Genomic DNA, 21,581 nt, shown 5'->3' on the forward strand with positions numbered 1-21,581 from the left:
CACAATAAGTAGAAAAATCTGCCAGTGAAAGTAAGTTTTTTGTGCTCGTAATAAGGAAGAAAAACTTGCTCCATTATCAGATTTTTTGTACTTATTCCAAGTGAAAATATGCTTGAAAGAAGTAAAAAGTGTCTAAAAACAAGCTACTTTTAATATGATGTGTCTTATTTTAAGTATAATGAGATTTGTTTTGACTAGAAATTACATTATGACTAGAAATAAGACCAATATTCTTGCTAAGATACTTGAGTTTGTGCAGTGTAATGCTGCATTAGCATCAAAACAAAGAAGGCTAAATAAAAAACGATAATACATACGTAGTCTAAGAAAAAAAAAGGGGAAGTTAGGGGGAGGGGCCCACTTTAGTATTCTTTAAGGGGGCCCAGAATTCCTAGCAACGGCCCTGCCAAGGCAACTCAATGTGCTTTACATAAAGACAAAACATTTAAAAAAAAAAAAAAAAAAAAAACAGCATAAAAACAAAAACAAAAGAAAGATAAAAAAAAAAGTAAAAAAGAGAGCCAGTCTGCTGACAACATGTGAAATAAAAAAAAGTGATATCACATTTTGAAAAATGAATATGCATATCTCATATTTGCAATATTAATTTGGGAGAGCGGCACTAAAATCAATTGCACGGCCTTGCAAACTGCCCCACATGTTTTGAACTGCCCTCCTGAAGAGGCTGACCTCCGGAGTTGTGACATAACTCCAGCTCCAGCCGGGGGTAAATGGATGACTCATAATTGTGAGCAACAATAAGCTTAGTGTTTCTAACTTCTTGTAACACCTGTGTGTTCTCAGCGCACTAAATCTGATTTAAAGTACAAAAGCTCTCCCTGAGTGTGGAGTCACTGCTGATTCAGGGGGTTTGATCTTTCAGGCTGGTTATTGAAGCAAAAAGCTGAGAGGAATTTGGGCTGATGGTGATGGTGAAGGTGATGTCTTGGTGTATCGGTCCATCTGAGTAAGCCTCTCTGCCTGCTTTTGACTTCTACTGTAATGATGGAACAATGTTCTAAAAATGAAGCTTTCCCAGGCGGGAGCCTCGTAATTATGTCATAAAAAAAAAAATCCAAATTCACAAAATCCACTGTGTTCAGCAGAGGTTAGTGTTTTGTGTATGGTGCGGTGCGGTGCGTCTGTTCTGGCCGGCTGACAGCTGATCTGCTTATAGGCTTTACTGTAGGTGCCAGGCTGCCTGGATAAAGCAGTGGTGTGGTGTGCTCCGCTATGATCTCTGCAGTTCCCCCTGACTTGACCCACAGGGTTAATCTGAACAGGTTTGAAACCGGTTCTGGGGCGGCCTGCCTGGTCTGAGCACATGCAGGCAGATACTCTGCAGATTGTACTCTCTGTTGTTGTTGTTGTTGTTGCTGCTGCTGAGTGTGTAAACCGGCGTTACGCTCCCTGCAGCCTAAAAGCCTCCTCACTGATTTATTATGTTAAAATGGAACATGTCAGCTGATGTGTATTCATTAGAGTTATTTATAATGCAGAAGATTTTATCCTATTAAACAGTGTCATGTTCCAACTAAAATAACAGGCAGGATGGAAGGAACAAAACAATGTGTTCATGCAAAACAAAACTGGCCGTGCATATTAACACAACGGCAAAATGATTTAACAAATGCATGTGCATGCATATTCCAACATGAGCTTGGAGGTTAACTGTCATGTCAGCATGCTCATTGCAGGTAAAATAACCATGGTTACATCTCCATCCAACAAAGAATGACAAATCTACCACATACCGTTCAATTTAAAGCAAATACTAACTTCATGTTTGCACTGGAGTAAAACTCAGAGTGTAGCATGATGCATTGTACACAAATACTGATGTAAAACTGCAATGATGGTTGATGCAGGTGCAGCATATGGTTGCTAAGAAAATGCTAAGGAATTTTGACCTGCAGTGTAAGAGGCGAATGCACAGGCACAATATACATTTGTGACAATTATGATGAACTTCTACTTAGTTCATATCAAGGTACTAAATATAAACAAATCTAAGTTCGTACTCTAAATGGTTTTGAAAGAAACACTTATTCCATTTTAGAAAGACATATTTCAAATCTATTGTTTTAATTTTTACTGGAACTTCAGTGTCAGATGGTTTGTCAGATGGTTTGTTATTGAAGCAGCACGATCCAACACTCCCACATCTTTTTATTTTTTTTCCACTGTTTATGCTCGGTTGAATTTATTCCAAACAATTTGAAAGCTTGTCTTGTTTTAATCTCACCCAGCATGCACACTCACTCTTCACAGAGACAGGGTGAAAATCATTCTGGACTGTCACAGGAATGAAAAATATGGCTACAATAATGCAAATGAACAAGAAATAAGGTCATAATGTATGCAGGTATATGGTTTCATTATATGTTAACACGGTTTTTTATTCATTCTCTCATATTCATTCCTTCTTTTAGGTGTTAGTGAACAGGTCAAGTGTGTTCTAGACGACTGTAGTAACCCAAAACGTAATAACGGCCAATAACGTAATAACTGTCAATAATGCAATAAAGATTTTGAGTCAATAACGTAATAATTATTACGTTGTTGGCCTAGTTAAAAACTTTTGACATTGTAATAACCAGTTATTACATTACATTTTCTAAGAGGTTTTTAACTCATTGAGTGCCGCGCTCCTTTCCAAAGTTTTAGTCAAGTGTACCGGCAATTTAGACCATTTTTGACTTTTTATGTAGAGCCATAGTGTATTCTATATTATTGCCACCAACACATACTGTAGCTCAATTGAAAGGTTTAACTTAAAGGGACAACGAGGAGTTTCTATTCGGTTATAAAAAAGTCTCACGTTAATGTGGATGAATCTCCGCTACCCACACTTGTTAATGGGCCCATTTTCGATAAATATATCGTTCTGTCTCTATCGTTATTTTGTTATTATTAGTGGTGGCGGAAGTGCTGGTCGAGCCGACCAGCGTTTCCTTCGTTGCGAATCATGAGAATAACGCAGCCGCATCGCCGTTTATGGTCGGAACTACGGTGGTATGTGAACCTCTTTGAACCTCTGACTTTAATTATTGATGAATGAAAACATGAGTCCGTCTTGCGCCCGGTCAAAGAAATGTACGGTGCGCGCGGAGGCTCATAAATGTAGTGTGAAAACGCTTCGCTTTTCCAAAACTCCTCGTTGTCCCTTTAATGTTTCAAATGACCACAAACCGTTTGTTTCTACGTGCCTCCGTTCCTGAGAAAACTCAAGCTAAACATGGCTGGGTTTCACCAAAATCCCTCCTTTTTTTCTAGAAAAGGAGATAGAGCGTCTTTTATGAAAGGTGCGCTGTTTGTGTCTGTCGCTCTTCTGACACTCGCATTTCTGGATCAAAGGGCTCGTATAAGATAAATATATACAACACTGGTTGTTCTATTCACAAATCCACCAGCGGGGGCGGGGGGGGCGCCACTAAACAACAATAACACAGACGCACCGTGCCATGTCACAGCCACTCGCCGCGGAGCGTGAGGGTCTGTCGGCCACCGCGGCTCGCGAACAACGGTCCCGCCGGTGGTCGCGGTCCTGCTGTGGTACGGGTCGGTGGTACCGGTCTGCTTTGGCCCAGAGACCATCAGATTTTACCGCGGGAGGACTTTGGGGAGGACACGGTGTTGCTCGAGGTGAAGACCGGGCGGGACTGTCGGCTGAGAGCTTCCTGGTTCAGCTCCGAGCTGCTGCAGCAGCGCGGGTGAGAGCAGAGCAGCTGCGCTGCATCTGCATGCAGAACTCCGTTTGCAGAAGCCGAGTTATGATAAAAACTTCCAGATCATGAGCTGTCATGTGACTTTGATCGTCATCTATTTCAGTTCTCCTCGTCGTAGAGTCCCCAAATTTACATATAATGTGTATTAAAGTGTCTATTTTCATAATTTAAAAAAAAAAGCAAAAAACGAAAAATCTCCTTTTTGGCACTCAACGCATGGGAACGAAAAACGAGAAATTACGTGGTTGGCACTCAATGAGTTAATAGGCCAATAATATAATTATCTTATTACATTATTGGCAAAAAAAAAAAAGTTATTATGTTATGATTCAAGCATTTTATTACATTATTGGCAAGTTATTATGTTATTGGCTTCTTTACATTTAAAATGGTCACAATTATTGGCAGTTATTACATTATTGTAGGTTATAGTGTTTTGGGTTGCTACGACGAGGACCCTCTCAGAGCCTCTCCTCTCTGCAGCAGTCATGCTCTCATCATGTGGCCCCGCTGCTCTGCCAAGGCCTTCATCTTCACTACTGCCCTGAGCCGACATCAGTAGCCAGATTAAGAGCTCTTAACGCAAAACCACTCCGGCACTAACAACTGCACACTCCCTCCCTCTCGCTCTGATTATCGTAGTGATGTTGATTATAGGCTAAGATAAATACAGCTTCTCACATCTTACCAGCAGCTGAAGGACAGAGCGGAGGAGGAGGAGGATAAAGTACATATTTGAGCAGAGCTCTGCGGATCTCATGTTTGTTGAGTAACGCTGCACACACCATTCTTCAGCGTTCAAGTGCAGATGATAAATCTCCCCCCACTCCACCAGCCCAGACCAGTTGGCCTGAGTATATAGTTTGTCTGTGTGCTGTATACAAGTGTTACTGGCTTTTACTGGTTTTCGACATCTTGAAACTGGTAATGGTGGGGTTTTTTTTCTTCTATTCATTTATTATCCAGAATTCACTAAATAGGCCTATAAATAATATAGACAGGAAAAAATGCTTATACTCTCTTCTACATCAATTATTACCAATCGCTAATCACTAATAGAAAAGAAAGTATATAGGTGAGACCGGGGATGGTTGTAACACTTTTTTGTCTTAGCTCCTTTAACTAGAGGGTTCATGGTAGGGCTCTCAATTTTTTGACACAGAGTACCTTCATTTGTCCACTACAAATGGCAATGCCACTATTTGATGTCAAATGCAAGGAGTGCCACTGTTACAACCTGGAGTACATTTGTATTTAGTTATTATTTTTTGCACTTACAAACATACGATCATCAAGAAAGAGCAGTAAAAAACAACAGTTAAAATGTGCAGGAAAGATCATAAAGCCCAACGGCCTTATAAGTGACCCTCCCCCTTCCCCCCCTCCTCATACACACATGTGCATTTCTTAATCTCATACACAGATATACAGCATTCAACAATAGTTACATAGCTAAATGAAATAAAATAAAAATAAAAATACTTACAAAACCCAATGATACAAAAGTGACTAGAATAATTTTTGAGCTTGGTCTTAAATGTTTTTAAAGAGAAACATGATTCTGTTAACTTTTTCAGATCATTCCACTGCACCGCACCTTGATAGACAAATGATAAGAAAGAAAGGAATATGTAAGTCATTATTTCCTCTTGTAAGATGTGCATGATAATGAGAGTTAAACTCAAAGTAACTTTGAAGCAGGAAGGCAAATGACACATAGGAAGTCCTGTTTAATACTTGTTAACCTCATAAATTGTTTAAATAGTGGCTTTGTTGGGGCTAGAAGTGTTGGTGTCAATTCTTACAAAGGATTTCTGACATCTATGCATTGCTTGTGATTAAGAAGGGTAAGTGCTGGCCCAAATTATTACAGTAAGAAATGTGAGGATGAATTAACCTGTAATTCAAGGTTAGAAGTGTACTTTTTTTCAAATGTTGTTTAACCTTTTTTATAATGCCCAAAGATTTTGAAACCTTCTTACAAATGAATTCACAATGATTCATAAAGCAAAGTTTTTCATCGATGTAGACATCCAAGGACTTTGCGGATGAAACTTGTGAAACAAATAAATAGTGAAAAGGTAATCCTGGAAGTTACAACAAACATGCATCTAAGAAATATTCCTATTCCAAACTATTCAATATGAAACTGATCTGTGCCACATGTAGTTGAAGACATAGGTGTTTACCTCCATCTGATCTTTGACTTCTTGTGTCATGTGGATGGTGTCGTGTCTGTTTTGACGGGGTAAACCCCCAGCTTGTCCTTCCTGCTCTCAGCTCTGCAGGCTTCATGTAATTACAGGCTGTACGAGCGTGTTCCCTCCTGCACTGAACCGGCCGACACCGGCAGTGCTGGTTCTTCAACTTCTTTTTAAAGCACAACAAATGAAGACAAAAAGTCAAATACAAGTCACGCTGTATTTTTGTCAAATCTCCACCTCAAAAAAAACAACAAAAAAATAAGCTGTCAATCAACAGACAGTTAGCGTGTCTGTGTTTGTCACGATGGTGATGGTTTAATTTCATAACAAAACATCTTGATTTTAAGAGTTGTATGGACATGAAAACACTTTGGTAACACTTTATTTGACGCCTATCTCTGTAACGCATTATAACTATTTATTAACTTATAATAAGTTATAATGCGTAATATACTATTCAGTATATATATATATATATATATATATATATGTTCATGCAGAACAAAACTGGCTGTACCAAGAGAAAAATATTTAACAAATCCATGTGCATGCATATTCCAACAGCATGAGCTTTGGTTTGCTCATTATAGAGCATTTTATAATGGCTTATAAGGTCAAGTATTATAATAGAGTTATGCTCTATGATGTGTTATACTTATTGTTATAAACCCTTGTGATAATTTATGAGTGTTTATAATGATAGTTATACACGCTCATAAGACAATTATAACACATTATAACTATATTTATAATGCATTATCGATGTGGGCATTGTCAGTGAGTTACTAACAATTATAACGTATTATAATACCTGACCTTATAAGTCATGATATAATGCTTTATAGTGTGTTATGATTATTGTTATAAAGAATTATGATCATTAATGAGTGTTTATATTTATACAGTGCTATAACTGCATTATAACTCATAAGTATGGTTATAATGCGTTATAGAGATAGGCATCAAATAAAGTGTTACCAACACATTTTACTTCAGATTCTGGTAGGAACAGGATCTGAATCTGTGTTTTTAACATCAGCATCAAACACAGTGTTGAGCACAGCTTTGTATTATATTTAGCTCAAACATTTAATTGGAGGCCAGACACTGAGAGAACCACACTATCTGCTTAATGTTCTGACAGATTATTGAAAGATAAGCGGAGGAAGTTAATGATGCACAACATATCACCGGTGAACAAAGTGCTTTGTTCCTTTGAAAACCGCTGGCCCGTCTATTATATTGCATGTCCTAATGAACTGACCTCGGCAGCTGCTCAACACATTAGCGCTCATGCAGGCCGCAGACTCAAACCCCGGCCCGCACCTAAGCGTGACTGCGGCAGACGGACTTACATATCCGCTGTGTCCCAGTGGCGTAATGCCTGACGTTTGCCCACTCAGATATAGATCAGCTACAGCGCAATTGAGCCTTATCAGCTTCCTCTTTCTTAATCAAGTTCCTGTCTCACACAGATGGATGTTGGGCATGGCCGTGTGTTTGGAAACAGCCATTGTTGTGCACATTTCACTGGAAGTATGATTATGAACATAATTATGTCCGAATGAGAGAGGCCATGGGTGCAAGCAAAGAGTCTGTATCCCTGCATTTACAGCAGTTTCTCTTTGTGGGTAACATAAAGATTTTGACATGAGTATATGCTTGATTTTTTGGGGGGTATTTCAATATTTTGTAATTTTTTGCTTTGTTTTGCATGAATCCATCAGCTGTAGTCTTGGTTTCACTCAGAACTTACACGTGCAAAGAAACGAGGCGCATGTTGATGTCAGACTTGTCGTTATCTAATGATCTTGTGATGGTGTTGCAGGTGTGGTGTGAGGTACAAGTTGTGCTGCAGCATGACAAGCCATCAGTCTTCTTCATGACTCGTTGGCTGTGCAGACGTTCTCTCCACTGAAGGAAGTTAAAAGAAAAAAAAGTCACCCGCTCCCGGCCATGATATATTTCAGGCTGAAGACTTCCAGTCAAACCAAGACTTCTCCTTTATCCACGCGCTTGTACGTCATGGTACAGGTCTCACTATGATTAACACTAAGGGAAAAAAAACAGCTACAGTAGTAACAGGCCAAATGATGCAGAGCTTAGTTGGAACATGATGCATTTAACCCAAGATGTCATTAGTTTTAGTTTCTTTAGGATATCATTTTTATTTATCCTAAAGAAACTGAAACTAAGACTAATTTAAAAAAGTTAAAGGACAATTCCGGGCAAATGCAACTCGGGGGTGTATTTTCCTAACATTTTAGGTCTAAAATAAGGAATCTGAAGATTTTCAGTTTAATTGCTCCTGTTTTGCGGTAGTTGTGTCTGTCCCCGCATCGCCACGGCAGCGATGAATGGGAGTGGATGGAAGTTCCAGCTGCTTAGGCTGTTTACATCCACAGACAGCGTCAGATGGCTACTCAAACATGCACCGAGAAGTTTATTTACTTCAAGCAAGTCAAGAGTTGATATTCCTGTGTTTATGACACAAACTGGAGCTAACGACTGCATGTAAATACACCGAGCACCGTCACGTCAACTTGGGTCTCGCGCGAGAGATCTAGTTTTACAATCATGTCGGCTTGCTTGAAGTAAACAAACTTCTCGGTGCATGTTTGAGTCGCCATCTGACGCTGTCTGTGGAAAAAAATTGCAGCTTTGAGGGATGTAAACAGCCTAAGCAGCGGAACTTGCATCCGCTCCCATTCATCGCTGCCGTGGCGATGTGGGGACAGACACAACTACCGCAAAACAGGAGCGATTAAACTGAAAAACTTCAGATTCCTTCCTTCAGAGTTGTATTTGCCCGGAATAGTCCTTTAAAATAGAATTTTTAAAAAGTTAAACAGAAAAAAGTTTTAAAAAGTAAAGAAAAAAAAAAAACTTGAGACCCCCCCCCCCACCCTCCACACACACAATCACACTGATTGCACTTGACAAAGCAAAGATGATGTCGACCCTTTACCTTGCAACAGCATCCATTCATCCCATCATAGGCTACTTTTACTGCGCTTCCTGCAGACTTCACACAGTGACTGGAGACAGGTTTGTAGGGGTGAGAAATGGATGTAACCTTTCATGTGTACACTGTGACGCCGCTGGCTCCACGGTGGATTCCTACACTTCAGACTTAGGTATGCAAATTGCGTCTCTCCCTCTCTCAGAGAGAAGAAGCTGTTCATTTCATCGTGCCTTCACATGCATGTGACATTTCCGAACTGCACTTTGTAGCATTTAGCTTGTCAGGAACTCGCTGAACTCAGAACAGCAGATTGTGTTTGTTTTCAAAGTTTGTACTTTGGAACATTAGAGAACGCCTCGGTGTCAGGACGGCAGCGGTGCGCGCAGTCAGTGGCCGTTTTTCCTCAACAGAACGCACACTTTCCTCCTCCTCTGCCACATGGTCTGATAAGCTCACAATTCATTTGAATTTTGCTCCTTTTACTCTCAGAGATTTGACTTCATGTTGGTTCTCTATCTCTGACTTATCATGAACCCACACAGTGTGCGCAGTCTTAAAGTGTTGTAACTGAAAAAATACATTCTTGCCTTGTGAAAATTGTATTTTTAAGCTACAGTGTGACAAAATACCAAATATCCTAAATGAAAGTCAAGAAAAGTCCTCCACATTTTTACACTGGACACTGAGGGTGAATATTTTAGATGAATAGGTCACTGACTGACTTCTATACTGCTGTATGCGGTATGAATGTTGCAATAATCCTACGTTATCAGATCTACACTGTTCAGCCTGAGAAAATTCAGAAGGACCACACTGCATGCAGGTCACGCACTCACTGCTCCGTCACACATTTATCTGTCTGCCACATTTCACCAGCCGAGCACTTTGATCCCCATCAGAACGTATAGGAGCGATTTCTCAATTGCTCTCGGGACACTTCTGGGGGTGTTATCATCGTCAGATTGCACTTGACCAGCAAAGATAATGTCGACCCTTTCTTAGCAACCAATGTACCAGCATCCACTCATTCATTACATCACACATTGATTGCTCTTCCTGTGTTCAGCCGGCAGCTGGCTGCTCCTGGTGTTTCCCTGACTTTCACCTGATGTGCTGTCACAAGCTGCAGCTAATCTGTTCAATTAAAATACAGGTCTGTGGTAAACACAGGGGATTTCACAGCACATTTTGATACAATCAAACAATATAGGCTGTATCTGTATTGGATAATAACTGTGAAGCCTAGCCTTAAAATGGACTTTACACCCAGGTCAAAGGGGGGATCCCATAACCCTGTCGGCCATCAACAAGGCTGCACATGTTTGCATGCTGACAAAGGGAGTTTTCCAACATGGTATGGTTCTAAAATTGCTTGAACTGATGTCAACCCCCCTCAAAATAAGCAGTCAAATGCAGATATAAAACAAAGAATTGATATATAAATATAGAAATGAGGCCTGCTATTGTTTCTAGGCCTCTGCTTCCTCCTTCTCTGGGCCACAGATCAGCTGCACCTGCAAGGCAAAAGACAGGAGAAGAGGGTGGAGATGTAAGATGAGGGGGGAGGAGGGGGGGTAGCAGACTGAAGAGGACAAAGGGAGTGAGGGGCAGAACAATAGTAAGGCCTTGTGGTGGAACTGGAGCGAGACAGCATGTCTGCAGGGCCGCCGGCAGCCCAGCCCCAGAAGGAACCTCCAGCGCCACACAGGAAAGGGCTTTTTCCAGAGCTGCCTAAAACACACACACACACACACACACTCATACTAACACATCACACAAACACACAATGATATAGACAAATGCGAACAATAGAGGCCCCCATCCTGACCAAGCCCTGGACATGACTCTGCTGTAACTCCAGGGACTCATCTCACACAAACTCACAGAACAGACCGTCCTGTCAGGGAGACAGTTACTGGGGCCAGAGGTCACAGCCCTCGGGTAAACTGACTTCTGATCTGCCTACACAGCACTAACTCCCCAAGGTGGTCACATTGTGTGATAAGGCCGCTTTCTGTCATTTGTCGCAAGTTCAAGGAAAAGGGCCAGTCGGAGGTGATGAAGGCGTCACGGTCAGCGATTAACAAACTAGATTGTTGTGAATCATGTTCTACTTGATGCTTTATATCATATCAAGTGGATGACACCAGAACAAGAGCTAATTCTAGGCAGCAAGCGTTCTCTGTCAGCTGGGGTTCTCTGTATTCAAGGCCACTCACTTTACTAAGAAAGGTTTGCATAAGCAAAACATTCAAGTCTGCACGTGCAGTTTTCTGCGGTATAACATCTCAGTCACATTCCCCCAACGCCTGAGCGCTACACCTGATTCACATGCTGGTTCAGCTTTTATCAGTGTCATGTTCCATTTAATGTCATGACCAGACATTCTTTTTTTTATTATTTGTTCAGTTAATTGATTTTTGACCAAATACTTTCTTAAAGGAATAGTTCACCAAAAAACTAAATTTTCTCATTATTGACTCACCCTCATGCTGATGAAAACTGATTTGTTTTGCGCAACTGGAGACCCGGGAGGGGGGTTCGTAGTCCAATGAAATCCTTATATAAGAGTCAATAGCACCCAATGCAAAAAGGTCCATACTACACAAAAACCTTGTAATCTTCCTCCTTACTGCTCGTCTGCTGCAATCCAAGTGTCCTGAGGGGATGTAGTCCAGAGTTTACCCGAAATGACATCATTTAGGATATTTTTACAGCCTATTGACTCTCATATAAAGTTTTCGTTGGACTACAAATTGACTGAATTTCATTTTTTGGTGAACTATTCCTTTAACTAATGTCATTCATGTCAGCGGCAGAAACGTTGGCACATCCTGGAGTCAGGATCCTGACCATGAACTCCTCAACCTCCCTGGTTTACGTCCAGTCGGACTCTTTCGTTGCATGTCCATCCCCACCTCCCTCCCCCCTCCTTTCACCTCTCTACTACTCTGACCTATGACGGTATAAGAGGCCAAAAAGGAAAAGAAAAAATGCCAACATTACACGCTAAACATGGGAAGCATTATACGTCCTAAACATCAGCATGTGTATTTTTTTTTTTTTTTTTAACTTTGGAAGAACTGCCAAGATCCATCTGGCTCTTACACAAACATTACACACGCTGTAGTAGATGACAGGCCTTTGACAAATATGCCGGATGCAGTTTAGTTTGATTACGCATTCCACTGTGTGGTTGGAAACCACTATTTCATCTGGACAAAGTGGGGTTATAGAGTATTGTCTGCAGCAGAAAAGAGGGTCAAAATTTAAAAACAGCCTCATTCAGAAAGTATGACCGGTTTTTCTGGGGAAACAATTTAATCTTGCAAACACACCACATTGGAAACCCGTCCATTTCCTTGGAATAACAGCGTTTACCCATATAAGGTCATATTTTTTAATCCTCTGCCATGTTTGTCCACACACAGTCCCTGCAGCGACCGGAAGGCTCTCTGTCCCAAACCACAGTGGCGATCCCGGGCAGCCATGGTGATTTGCACGTTTCGACATGGAAGTGGTCGAAGGCTGGTGGCGTGTATGTGTGTACTGTATGTGTGTGTGTGCCCAGTCCCTCTGTGGGTGTCGTCCAGCTGCCAGGGGTCATCCACAACGCAGACCACTGACGCAACACAACAGCAGCGATGATGTGAGACCGGAGCAGATTGCGTACCAGAGTGTGGGCCAGTGTACACAATACACTGACTCATCCAAAAACAACAAAGAGGGGCCTTCAGGCCGTGTGCTGTGGCCGGCCCCGCTCCCCAGCAAATGACAGCTGCACAAAGACAATCAGATACATGCCAATGTGCCAAATACCAGAAATCCTTCTTCGATGCACAGGAATGCGTTCCCATCATGGGCTAATCCGGATGATGCTACTGCACACATGGGGCCCCTGGGGGGGGGAGAGAGCGAGTGAGTCAGACAGGCCGGCGCTTTAAGGAAAAAACTCTTGGACTGTCTGTGCCCATTGGTTTCCTGGATTCCTCTTCTTCTCACACATTTGACCCTCTTCCTGGATGGATATTACATCACCCTCACCCCCCTGACCTTTGACCCCTGTCCAGTCGACCAGCTGCTTTTGACACAAGGTGGAGAAAATAGGACACAGCTTCGGACAGCATCAAACACACTTGAAACTGGAGGAGGCAACTTTCTTTTTTTTTTTTAGACAAGGAGGAGGGTGCTTGAGGATAATAAAGAATCTGAATTTGACACACTAAACAGTCATTCACAGCAGACACCGTTTCCCCTTGGCTGTGTTGATGGAAACCAGTGACTGATGATGAAGCAGAATTATCTCAGTGTGGGAAAGTAGATTTTTTTTTTTGTTCAATAATTAAAGAGACCCTGAGAAGTTTGCTTTTGGTTATAAAAGAATCTCATATTTGGATGAATCTATTTTACCCACACTTGTTAAAGCAGAAGTAAGCGGAATGTTTGTGTTAATATGAGTCTTAAATAGTTCTATCTTCCGACAGCAATCACTTCTATAGAGTGTTTGGTCTGAAACACGGGTCTGTCAGTCACTCTGCTCTGCTCTGAGCCGAGGAGAAAACTTTCCTTGTATCCTACAACCTTTATCCAATGAGGAGAGAGAACGGCATAAAGGGGCGGTCCTCTCTGTGTGTGCAGCCAAGGGATGCGCGTGAATGTGGTGACGTAGGGACGAGGGCGGGGACTGCTAACTCCATCGGCTGACAGGAAGTTAGCCAAAACGACCGGATCGCTTGCTTCTGCTTTAATGTGAAAAATTTCCGATAAATATATTGTTTTGTCTTTATAGTTATTTTGATATTATTCCCCCAGCATTTCCGGGTTTCCAAGTTTCCTGAACGCTGCCCGGCGGGTCATGGGAATAACGCAGCCGGATCAGTAGTCGGCATCGTTTATGGTCGGAACTACGACAGTATCTGATCATCTTCAAACCTCCAACTTTCATTCATGATCAATGAAAACATTCTTGGCAAATGGAGCTAAGCAAAAGTTCAGACAGGAAGACTATCTCTTAAGCACAGCCTCTCCCGAGCTCACCCTCTATCTTCTCGCTCCGCCCTCTTCACCTAATTCATCCAATCACAGGCTGCCATCTCCTCTCTCTCCTACCAATCAGTCTCTAGCGTCAAATTTAAAAGTGTCCCCTTTCTCTGCTGTCATCCCGCTGTCATCCAGCAAAACTCTCAGCCCACCTCCACCCCTTCTCCACCTCCATCTGACGCCGACCATCGTGATCTTCGACCAGGAGTCTACCACCACCAGTGTCTAGGCCCGGGGGGGATCATCATCTTCAGATGCAAGCTATCACCCATAGATCAGTACACCACGATGATCTACCTCCCGGCGTCTAAGCGCCAAAGCCTATTTGTATGCACAATAAATGCAATTTCACTTTTCAGTCTGACTCTCTTTTCCTTATTAGTCTGTCCTGATTGAAATGCTTTCGCCCAACAATTTCACCGTGCACGTGGAGGCTCATGGGAAATGTAGTGTGAAAACACTTCCACTTTCCGAAACTCCTCGTAGTCCCTTTAGACTTTCACAGGTGGAATGGTACAGGTTATGCCTGTAGTTGTCTGTGATTTTTAGGAATACAAATTAATAATAAAAAAAAAAATACTATTAATAATACTAAAACAAAACCCACAATAACACACAAACAAAAACACAACACAAGGTGTACAGTCAGCATGTCAAAACTGGATAAACACAAGGCCCAACAGGGAGGGAAAAAAAGAAAAAAAAACAAGGTCCCAGACAGACACACACACACGAAAACTACACTGGGTTATAACCTGAAAACTAAATGACTGCTTTCTTGTTTATTCCATCAGATTATAAACCTCAATCTCAGTTCCTTTCCGTATCGTCTAAACTGCATCTCCGGATGTGTTGCTCTTTTTAGGATCTAGCAGAGCTCATTAAATGTCACAACGTTAATAATAGACACTTTAGAGTAAATCAGGCAACTCCGTTAATCAAACAATGTGGGATTTGTTTCCAATGAAATCCTGGCAGCTGGCGGTGGGTGGCTGATGGTAACCTCCTCCACTTGTTTTAAAAGCCTCTTTAAACTAAACATTGGAGAATAGTCTGTTTTGTGTTGTGTGATGAATGGGAATGTAATCATGTTAGGAAAAAGCCAGCAGCGGCGAAAATTTATGATTAAAAAACAAGCTAAATATAGAATAAAGAATAAACTCTTGTGAAGTGTTGTGAGACTGGCCAAGAGTCACAGCCCCCCCCCCCCCCCCCCCCTCCAGAACCACTTCAAACAAGACACTGACTTACGATGAAGGCTGTTGATTTTTATGGCAGGGTTTTCCAGCTGAACACTGACTAATCCTAAGCCTGTGTACAGCTCATGCTTAGTTCCTCATCACAGGCTTTGGTTTGAACCAGTTTGCGCTGGATTCGGGGGTTGACTGCCACTCCCTGCATCGTAATCACTAATCTAGCACCTCGCCGTTTCAGTTCCTTCTCCTGCTTTCTCTTTCTTCACATAACCGCCACCTCCGCCACCCCCCACACTGGCTGCATTTATGAGAACAGTACTAATATTTAACCTTTCACAGAACAGGCCAGATCTTGTTGTGGCAGCCCAAACAAAGAGAAGAAGAGACCCCCCCCCCCCCCCCCCCCCCTTTCCCACTGCAACTGATCCTCTTCCTCCAAACAATTGAACATGAACAAGATCCTTGTGTGGTTGTGTCGTCTAATATTCTGTCATTAATATGCATGTTTCTCAGTAGGCTGGGCACATGAGCACTCAGGTATTAAAAATACCGCCTCAGGCACCAGTCTGAGCTTATGTTGATATTAAAACTAAAACTAAGGGATATAAATGAATAAGCATTTAATTTGTGAGCATTGTATATTTATTCCATTGCATGTATTTAATTTGTTTTCATGATAAATAAATGATGCTGTGTGTCTTTTGTGCATCTCCATTGTCTTATTTCCCCTATAGGCTTCAGTTATTTTAACACTGAGGTTGTTATCTTTTATATACAGTCTGTTACTGTATATTCTCACTTATATAATTTTACAGTAACATCCTCGTGCGCACAGCTCCACCCTATCTTCCTCCGTCTACGGTTACTGTCCTCCAGACTCGAGCGCTGTCTGCCACAGTGTCTACTCTGTTGACATCAAAGCGTCCACCGTTTCTAAGGCCGATGAAAGGCAGGAAGAGGGTGGGAGAGCACATAGGCCCAGGTCCAACACTGCACACCTCTGCCAACACAGCAAAGACAGCCAAGACAATTGCCTTGAATATTTAGCTTTCTTTTCCTTAACAATTGGATAGCCCTAAAAGGGAAAAGGGGGCCAATAAAAAAAAAGGCAGCCTGGTGTGAGATACACGAGCCAAACAAAAGAGACAGCTGCGAGATAAAAGGGCAGAAAATAGACGGCATGATTAACAAACTGTGACAAAGGTGTACATTAAAAGGTTGCTGAACTGTGACCTTTGTAACCTCTTCTGGAGATTTGAATAAAACAGAAATCCTAAATGCTCACGACAAAATGAGATTCGTACTAATAGTAGTGAATGCTTGTTAGTAAAAGATGCATTGACATGGAAAGAATACGCATGTGGAGAGTTGCAGATGAGAGGATTGGCACTTTCAAGGCTGTAAGCTGCAGCAGCTTGTTAGCACAGCTTAGCATGGCATAAACAAAGCCAAAGTAAAAGCACAGAAACAGTATCTAAACATCATTTATTACATCTGCACTAAGACTGAAGGTTATGTATCTATTAACCATAGCAACATGAATGCTAAACTAACCGATTGCATTGCAAGTCTTTGCATGATTTCAATTAGGGGCTGTAACAGTCAACAAAAGGTCAGGGTTGGGACAGCAGAAACAAATTTGGTTCATGACAGTGACGTATCTTATAAGTAATAAAAGAAATAGCAAAATTGTTATCAAAAAGGTTATTAATTACATGATCATTTGGAGTTTTGCGTTTTTGCACCTAGTTAACGTGAATCTTTTAGCTCTGTGTTGGGTCTCAACCAACTCCTGAGGGGGAAAATGTTGAGCTTTGCAGCTTTTACTCGCGCTAAACTCAGAGAATAAGCCGACAGAGGCAGAGATATTCTTTAGCTTCTTTAAAGGGATAGTTCACCCTAGAATGATATTTCGCTCATTATCTACTCACCCTCATGTTGACTAAGGGCTGGAAGAATTATCAGAGTCCACCGTCCCTTCTCTGAGTTACAGGGGGTCTCGGCGTAGCAGTGAATTTCAATGCAACGGTTGCAAAGGGACACCGGAGCTCTTCGTAAAAAAACACACACAAAAAACATCCAAATACCTCCATGATGCTCGTATGTAATGTCCGTCTTGTGCTGAAGCCCCAAATTGCGTAATTGTCCCGAAAAAAATTAAATAAGTCCACATTCCAAGCATGTTTGTAGCGGAAGCTTCTCGTCTTCTTCTTCTTCTCCTCTTCCTGGTCCGTCCAAATATCGCGTGATTTGCGCCGGCGTCAGTGCGGTTACTGCGAATCACGCGATATTTGGACGGACCAGGAAGAGGAGAAGAAGAAGAAGACGAGAAGCTTCCGCTACAAACAAGCTTAAAATATAGACTTATTTAATTTTTTTCGGGACAATTACGCAATTTGGGGCTTCAGCACAAGACATTACATACGAGCATCATGGAGGTATTTGGATGTTTTTTGTGTGTGTTTTTTTACGAAGAGCTCTGGTGTCCCTTTGCAACCGTTGCATTGAAATTCACTGCTACGCCGAGACCCCCTGTAACTAAGAGAAGGGACGGTGGACTCTGATAATTCTTCCAGCCCTTAGTCAACATGAGGGTGAGTAGATAATGAGCGAAATATCATTCTAGGGTGAACTATCCCTTTAAGCATGTTTATTCAAGACTAGCACACACTCACATATTTCTTAGTGTCATGGTGGAATCAACTTCCAGCTTCCCCAGATACAGAAAACAACACACTGGGCGTGGCTTAAACAAAACATAATGACACCAGCATGAGCTTCTGGCCTTTACATTTACGACTCACATTATTACACAGTCTTATGTTGTGTGTCATAACCACTGAGTACACTAAATAAAAAAAATTGTCTCTTAACAAAAAAAAACAACAACATCCGGTTTTTGGATACGGTAGACGAAGAAAAAACAGCCTGTGACAGCAGAGAATTTTTGTTTCAAAAAGCAAAGTAAGGAATGAAAATTGACCATGAAACTGTAAAGCTGAGTGAAGCTACAAGTGACCATGTTACCATAGTAACACTGGTATTTATATCCATTGGTGTATTGCCACTAGATCCCTGTCAACAATGAATTTTCATGACTGCACAACACCTTCAAAGTAAATCTCACCTGTCAATAAATCATCATCAGCTGAGGCAGTAAACACACCTGACTTTACATTGAGCTCCACCTCTTGATTATTCTATATTGTTCCCATTTTTCTTAAATGTTATTTACTGTGTAAAAAAAAAAAAAAATCTTTCTAAATCTATCTTTGGAAATTCTAAGATGATGAAATGTGATTATAGTGTGAGCGTCTGACTGTCTGAAATGTGGAGTAATTAGTCTCTGGCACAAGACACACAACAGTCACTAGTGAGTATTCACTGCCACACCTTTGGGCGCCTGATACTTGAGCTTCCCATATCTCTCAGCACATGCGAGGAGCGCCTACAGTCAGATGTCGTCATCATGCACAACAACACAGGGAACTGGTTTGAGCCGGTCGCGGGGACTATCAAAGCCGGCAGATTAGCAGCAGGCATCTACTCGAGTGATCTGTGTGTCTGTAGCTGTGGGCCTTCTCTCTCTCTCACACACACACACACACCCTCCCACTGCTGAAACACAGAATAACACGGTCTGAGGAGGGATGTAAATGTAATAGATGGTTGTAGTGATGGGGGGGGGGGGGGGTTATTTATCCTTTACTTGAAGGTAAAGTATCAGAGGGTGAGGAAGCAAAGCCTCTACTCATCTAAACCCTGTAATGCTACTTAGACAGACTCTTATCTGGCGAGCAAGCATGATTAAATAGACTCCGAACGCAAACACCCCCCCCCCCCCCCCCCCCACACACACACACACACACACACACACACCCGCCCTCTCAGCTCAGACCAACCTGAGCCAAACTGGTTCGTGCCGGTCTGGTGAGGCATCGCCTAGCCTACAGCGCTGTCAGGGAAACCCGAGGAAGGTTAACCACATCCTCTCATGAGTAACTCTGCTCCCTTTCAAATGTCTGTTGCTGCGTCAGAGAGAGACAGAAACAATGCAGGCACAAATGATCTCACCATGAGCGTCTTTACTCTGTTTTTGACTAATACTGAAACATTAGGTGAATCCTAGATTACATGACTCGACACACTAACCGTGAGCTGTGACATTACTCTGTGATGTATTCATGTACGCTAATGTAACTTGAGATCAAGACGAGGCAACATCTTTTTTTCTTTGTTTTTCATTATAGTTTGGATTATGTCACCCATGGGGTTTCCCTCTTTATGAGCAACACCGAGGTCACAGCTGTTCAATATGGAGATGTATTTTGTGTCAAACTGACACAAAAGAATGGCAATAATTTTCTTTCTAGCTCCAGACTTTAACCAGAATCCAGATGAAGGATGGCTATTTATATCTAGAGACTGATTTAAACCAAAATCTGATTATTTATAGCCTAAATTTACACTGCAGTCGTTACTTTTCCTAAAATAACTCAAGGTGGATCCATGTGGATTAACCCCACATTAAAGGTCAACATCTGTGATGACCCTGAGATTTTTTTTTATACATCTCAAAATCTGAATTGAACCCCAGTTGCCAGTTATAGTATCTACACAAAGAGGACCTGATTTGATGACCAATATGCCACCACTTATAACACCTGTAATAAGGACAAACAAAGGTGCAACATTTGTATATAATTCAATAATTTATTTTTAAAAAAGACATATAAAGGAACATTGTGCATGTAAATCATTGTGCTAGAACATTTTTCTTTATGACAATAACACATTAGTGGCCACTAATGATAGTGTTCGTATAACAAAGAGAAGCTGAGAGACAAGGCATGTGTTCAGGACAGGCATTCGTGTAGGTTCTTTTCGGCACTAAAGTCTCATCTTGCAGCGGTGCACATCTTCAACACGGTGATGTGCAGAGGGGGGCTGCTTCACAGTCATCACAGCATCCACAGGAATGCATTCATGGATTCAAGTCTCAGGGAAGACGTGTTATGTATTAGTCGTTGTATATTCCCAGTCAGTTCAATCTCGCTCCATCCGGTCCAAGCAGGACTCTCTAGTCCCCGCTGTCACCTCCATCCATGAGGCCACAGCTCCGGGCTGGCTGGCTGGCTGACTGCACGCTCTCCGCACCTGACGCGCCCTTTTTTTTCCTCCCAGGCGATGGGCTGAGCGGCTGTAACCCAGCCATGCGAGTTGTTTTCACGTTCGGCTCACACACGAGCCGACATAGACAAAGGCAGTTGAAAACCGGCGCAAGGCAGTCATCGCAGGTTGAGCAGCTGCCGGACCATGCCCGCGATCTGGAGGAACTTGTCCTTCTTTCGCTGCTTGAGGGCCATCAGGGCCCGGGCGGTCTCCTCCGGGTCCTGGGTGTAGGAGAAGATGCTCCTCACCCTCTCCTCCGCCTTCATGTCTCCCGTTTTCTGGAAGAGCCTCATCAGCGCGTCCTGGTTGACGTTCTCGAAGATGTTGGCCACGGCCTTCTTGCGATGCGCCGTGGCGAACTTGTTGCCGTGGGCGGACGGGCTGACCCGGCGGCTCTCGGAGGACACGTAGGTCGACATCTCGGTCTTTTGTTGTTTGTTCTTTTCTCCGGTGATCTGCTCCAAAGTGTGGCAACCTTCAACTCTCTGCAGGATGAGTTGCGAGGTGCGCACTGCTTCGCCGGAGCGGCTCTCGGGTTGGAGTGATCAGAGTGAGTGAGTGGAGAGGAGCGCAGGCTGCAGAGTATTTATAGCGCTGCTGAGGGAGGTTCCGCTCTGCGCGCTGCCAGCACTCACTTCCACAGTGACATCAGCAGCCGTGGAGCGGACGCAGGCGCCGCCTCTCGGAGCTGCAGGCTGCAGCCCAGGCAGTCAGCTGCAGCAGGGTGATGACACCACTGTGCAAAATATCACTCCATCTCTCTCATGGGCAACTGGAGTAAACAAGTCGACAGCTGACAGAGTCACATTGAAATTAATAAAATTTACTCTTCAGGAGTGTCAAAGGGAACCTCATTGGGGGGAACTCTTAATTATGTCACAGATACACTATAAATCCTATATTGCCACTCAGTTAAAAAAATATCACGATATTACTTTTGCTCCATATAGCCCAGCCCTACATGTATTTTTCTCAAGAAATTTCAGGTTGTTCATAATGTTTTGTACAAAGGATAGTTCATAAACATCTTAATAAAGTACTTTGCACAAAGTAAAAAAGGGAAAAATGTGGAGTTCTCGCTATTTACAGGTTATTATGCAATCCGTTTACTGGTCTGGCCCCCTTGAGATCAAATTGGGCTTTGGCCCCTGAACTAAAATGACTTTGACAGCCCTGCTCTATATGATTTATGTTTACTATTGCCAATGTTAAACTTGCCTTATGCAACTATTATGTTATTATAGATATTGTGTGTAATTTAAGATTTCTTTATCAA

At 42.3% G+C, this 21,581-nt stretch overlaps 1 protein-coding gene across 1 annotated transcript; it reads right to left on the reverse strand.

The window, feature by feature from the left end:
* Positions 1–19,822: 19,822 nt before the first annotated feature.
* On the reverse strand, positions 19,823–20,873 carry tcima (transcriptional and immune response regulator a). The gene has a single exon (XM_083978421.1). It carries the CDS (start codon positions 20,722–20,724, stop codon positions 20,422–20,424), a length of 303 nt encoding a protein of 100 aa, XP_083834547.1. The 5' UTR covers positions 20,725–20,873; the 3' UTR covers positions 19,823–20,421.
* Between the last annotated feature and the right edge of the window lie 708 nt (positions 20,874–21,581).

This window comes from Trachurus trachurus (assembly GCF_905171665.1).
Source record: "Trachurus trachurus genome assembly, chromosome: 9".
Lineage (NCBI taxonomy): Eukaryota > Metazoa > Chordata > Actinopteri > Carangiformes > Carangidae > Trachurus > Trachurus trachurus.

What these genes read in the sequence shown, in the direction of transcription:
- tcima (XM_083978421.1), bottom strand. Translation starts at nt 20,724, where the DNA reads ATGTCGACCTACGTGTCCTCCGAGAGCCGCCGGGTCAGCCCGTCCGCC.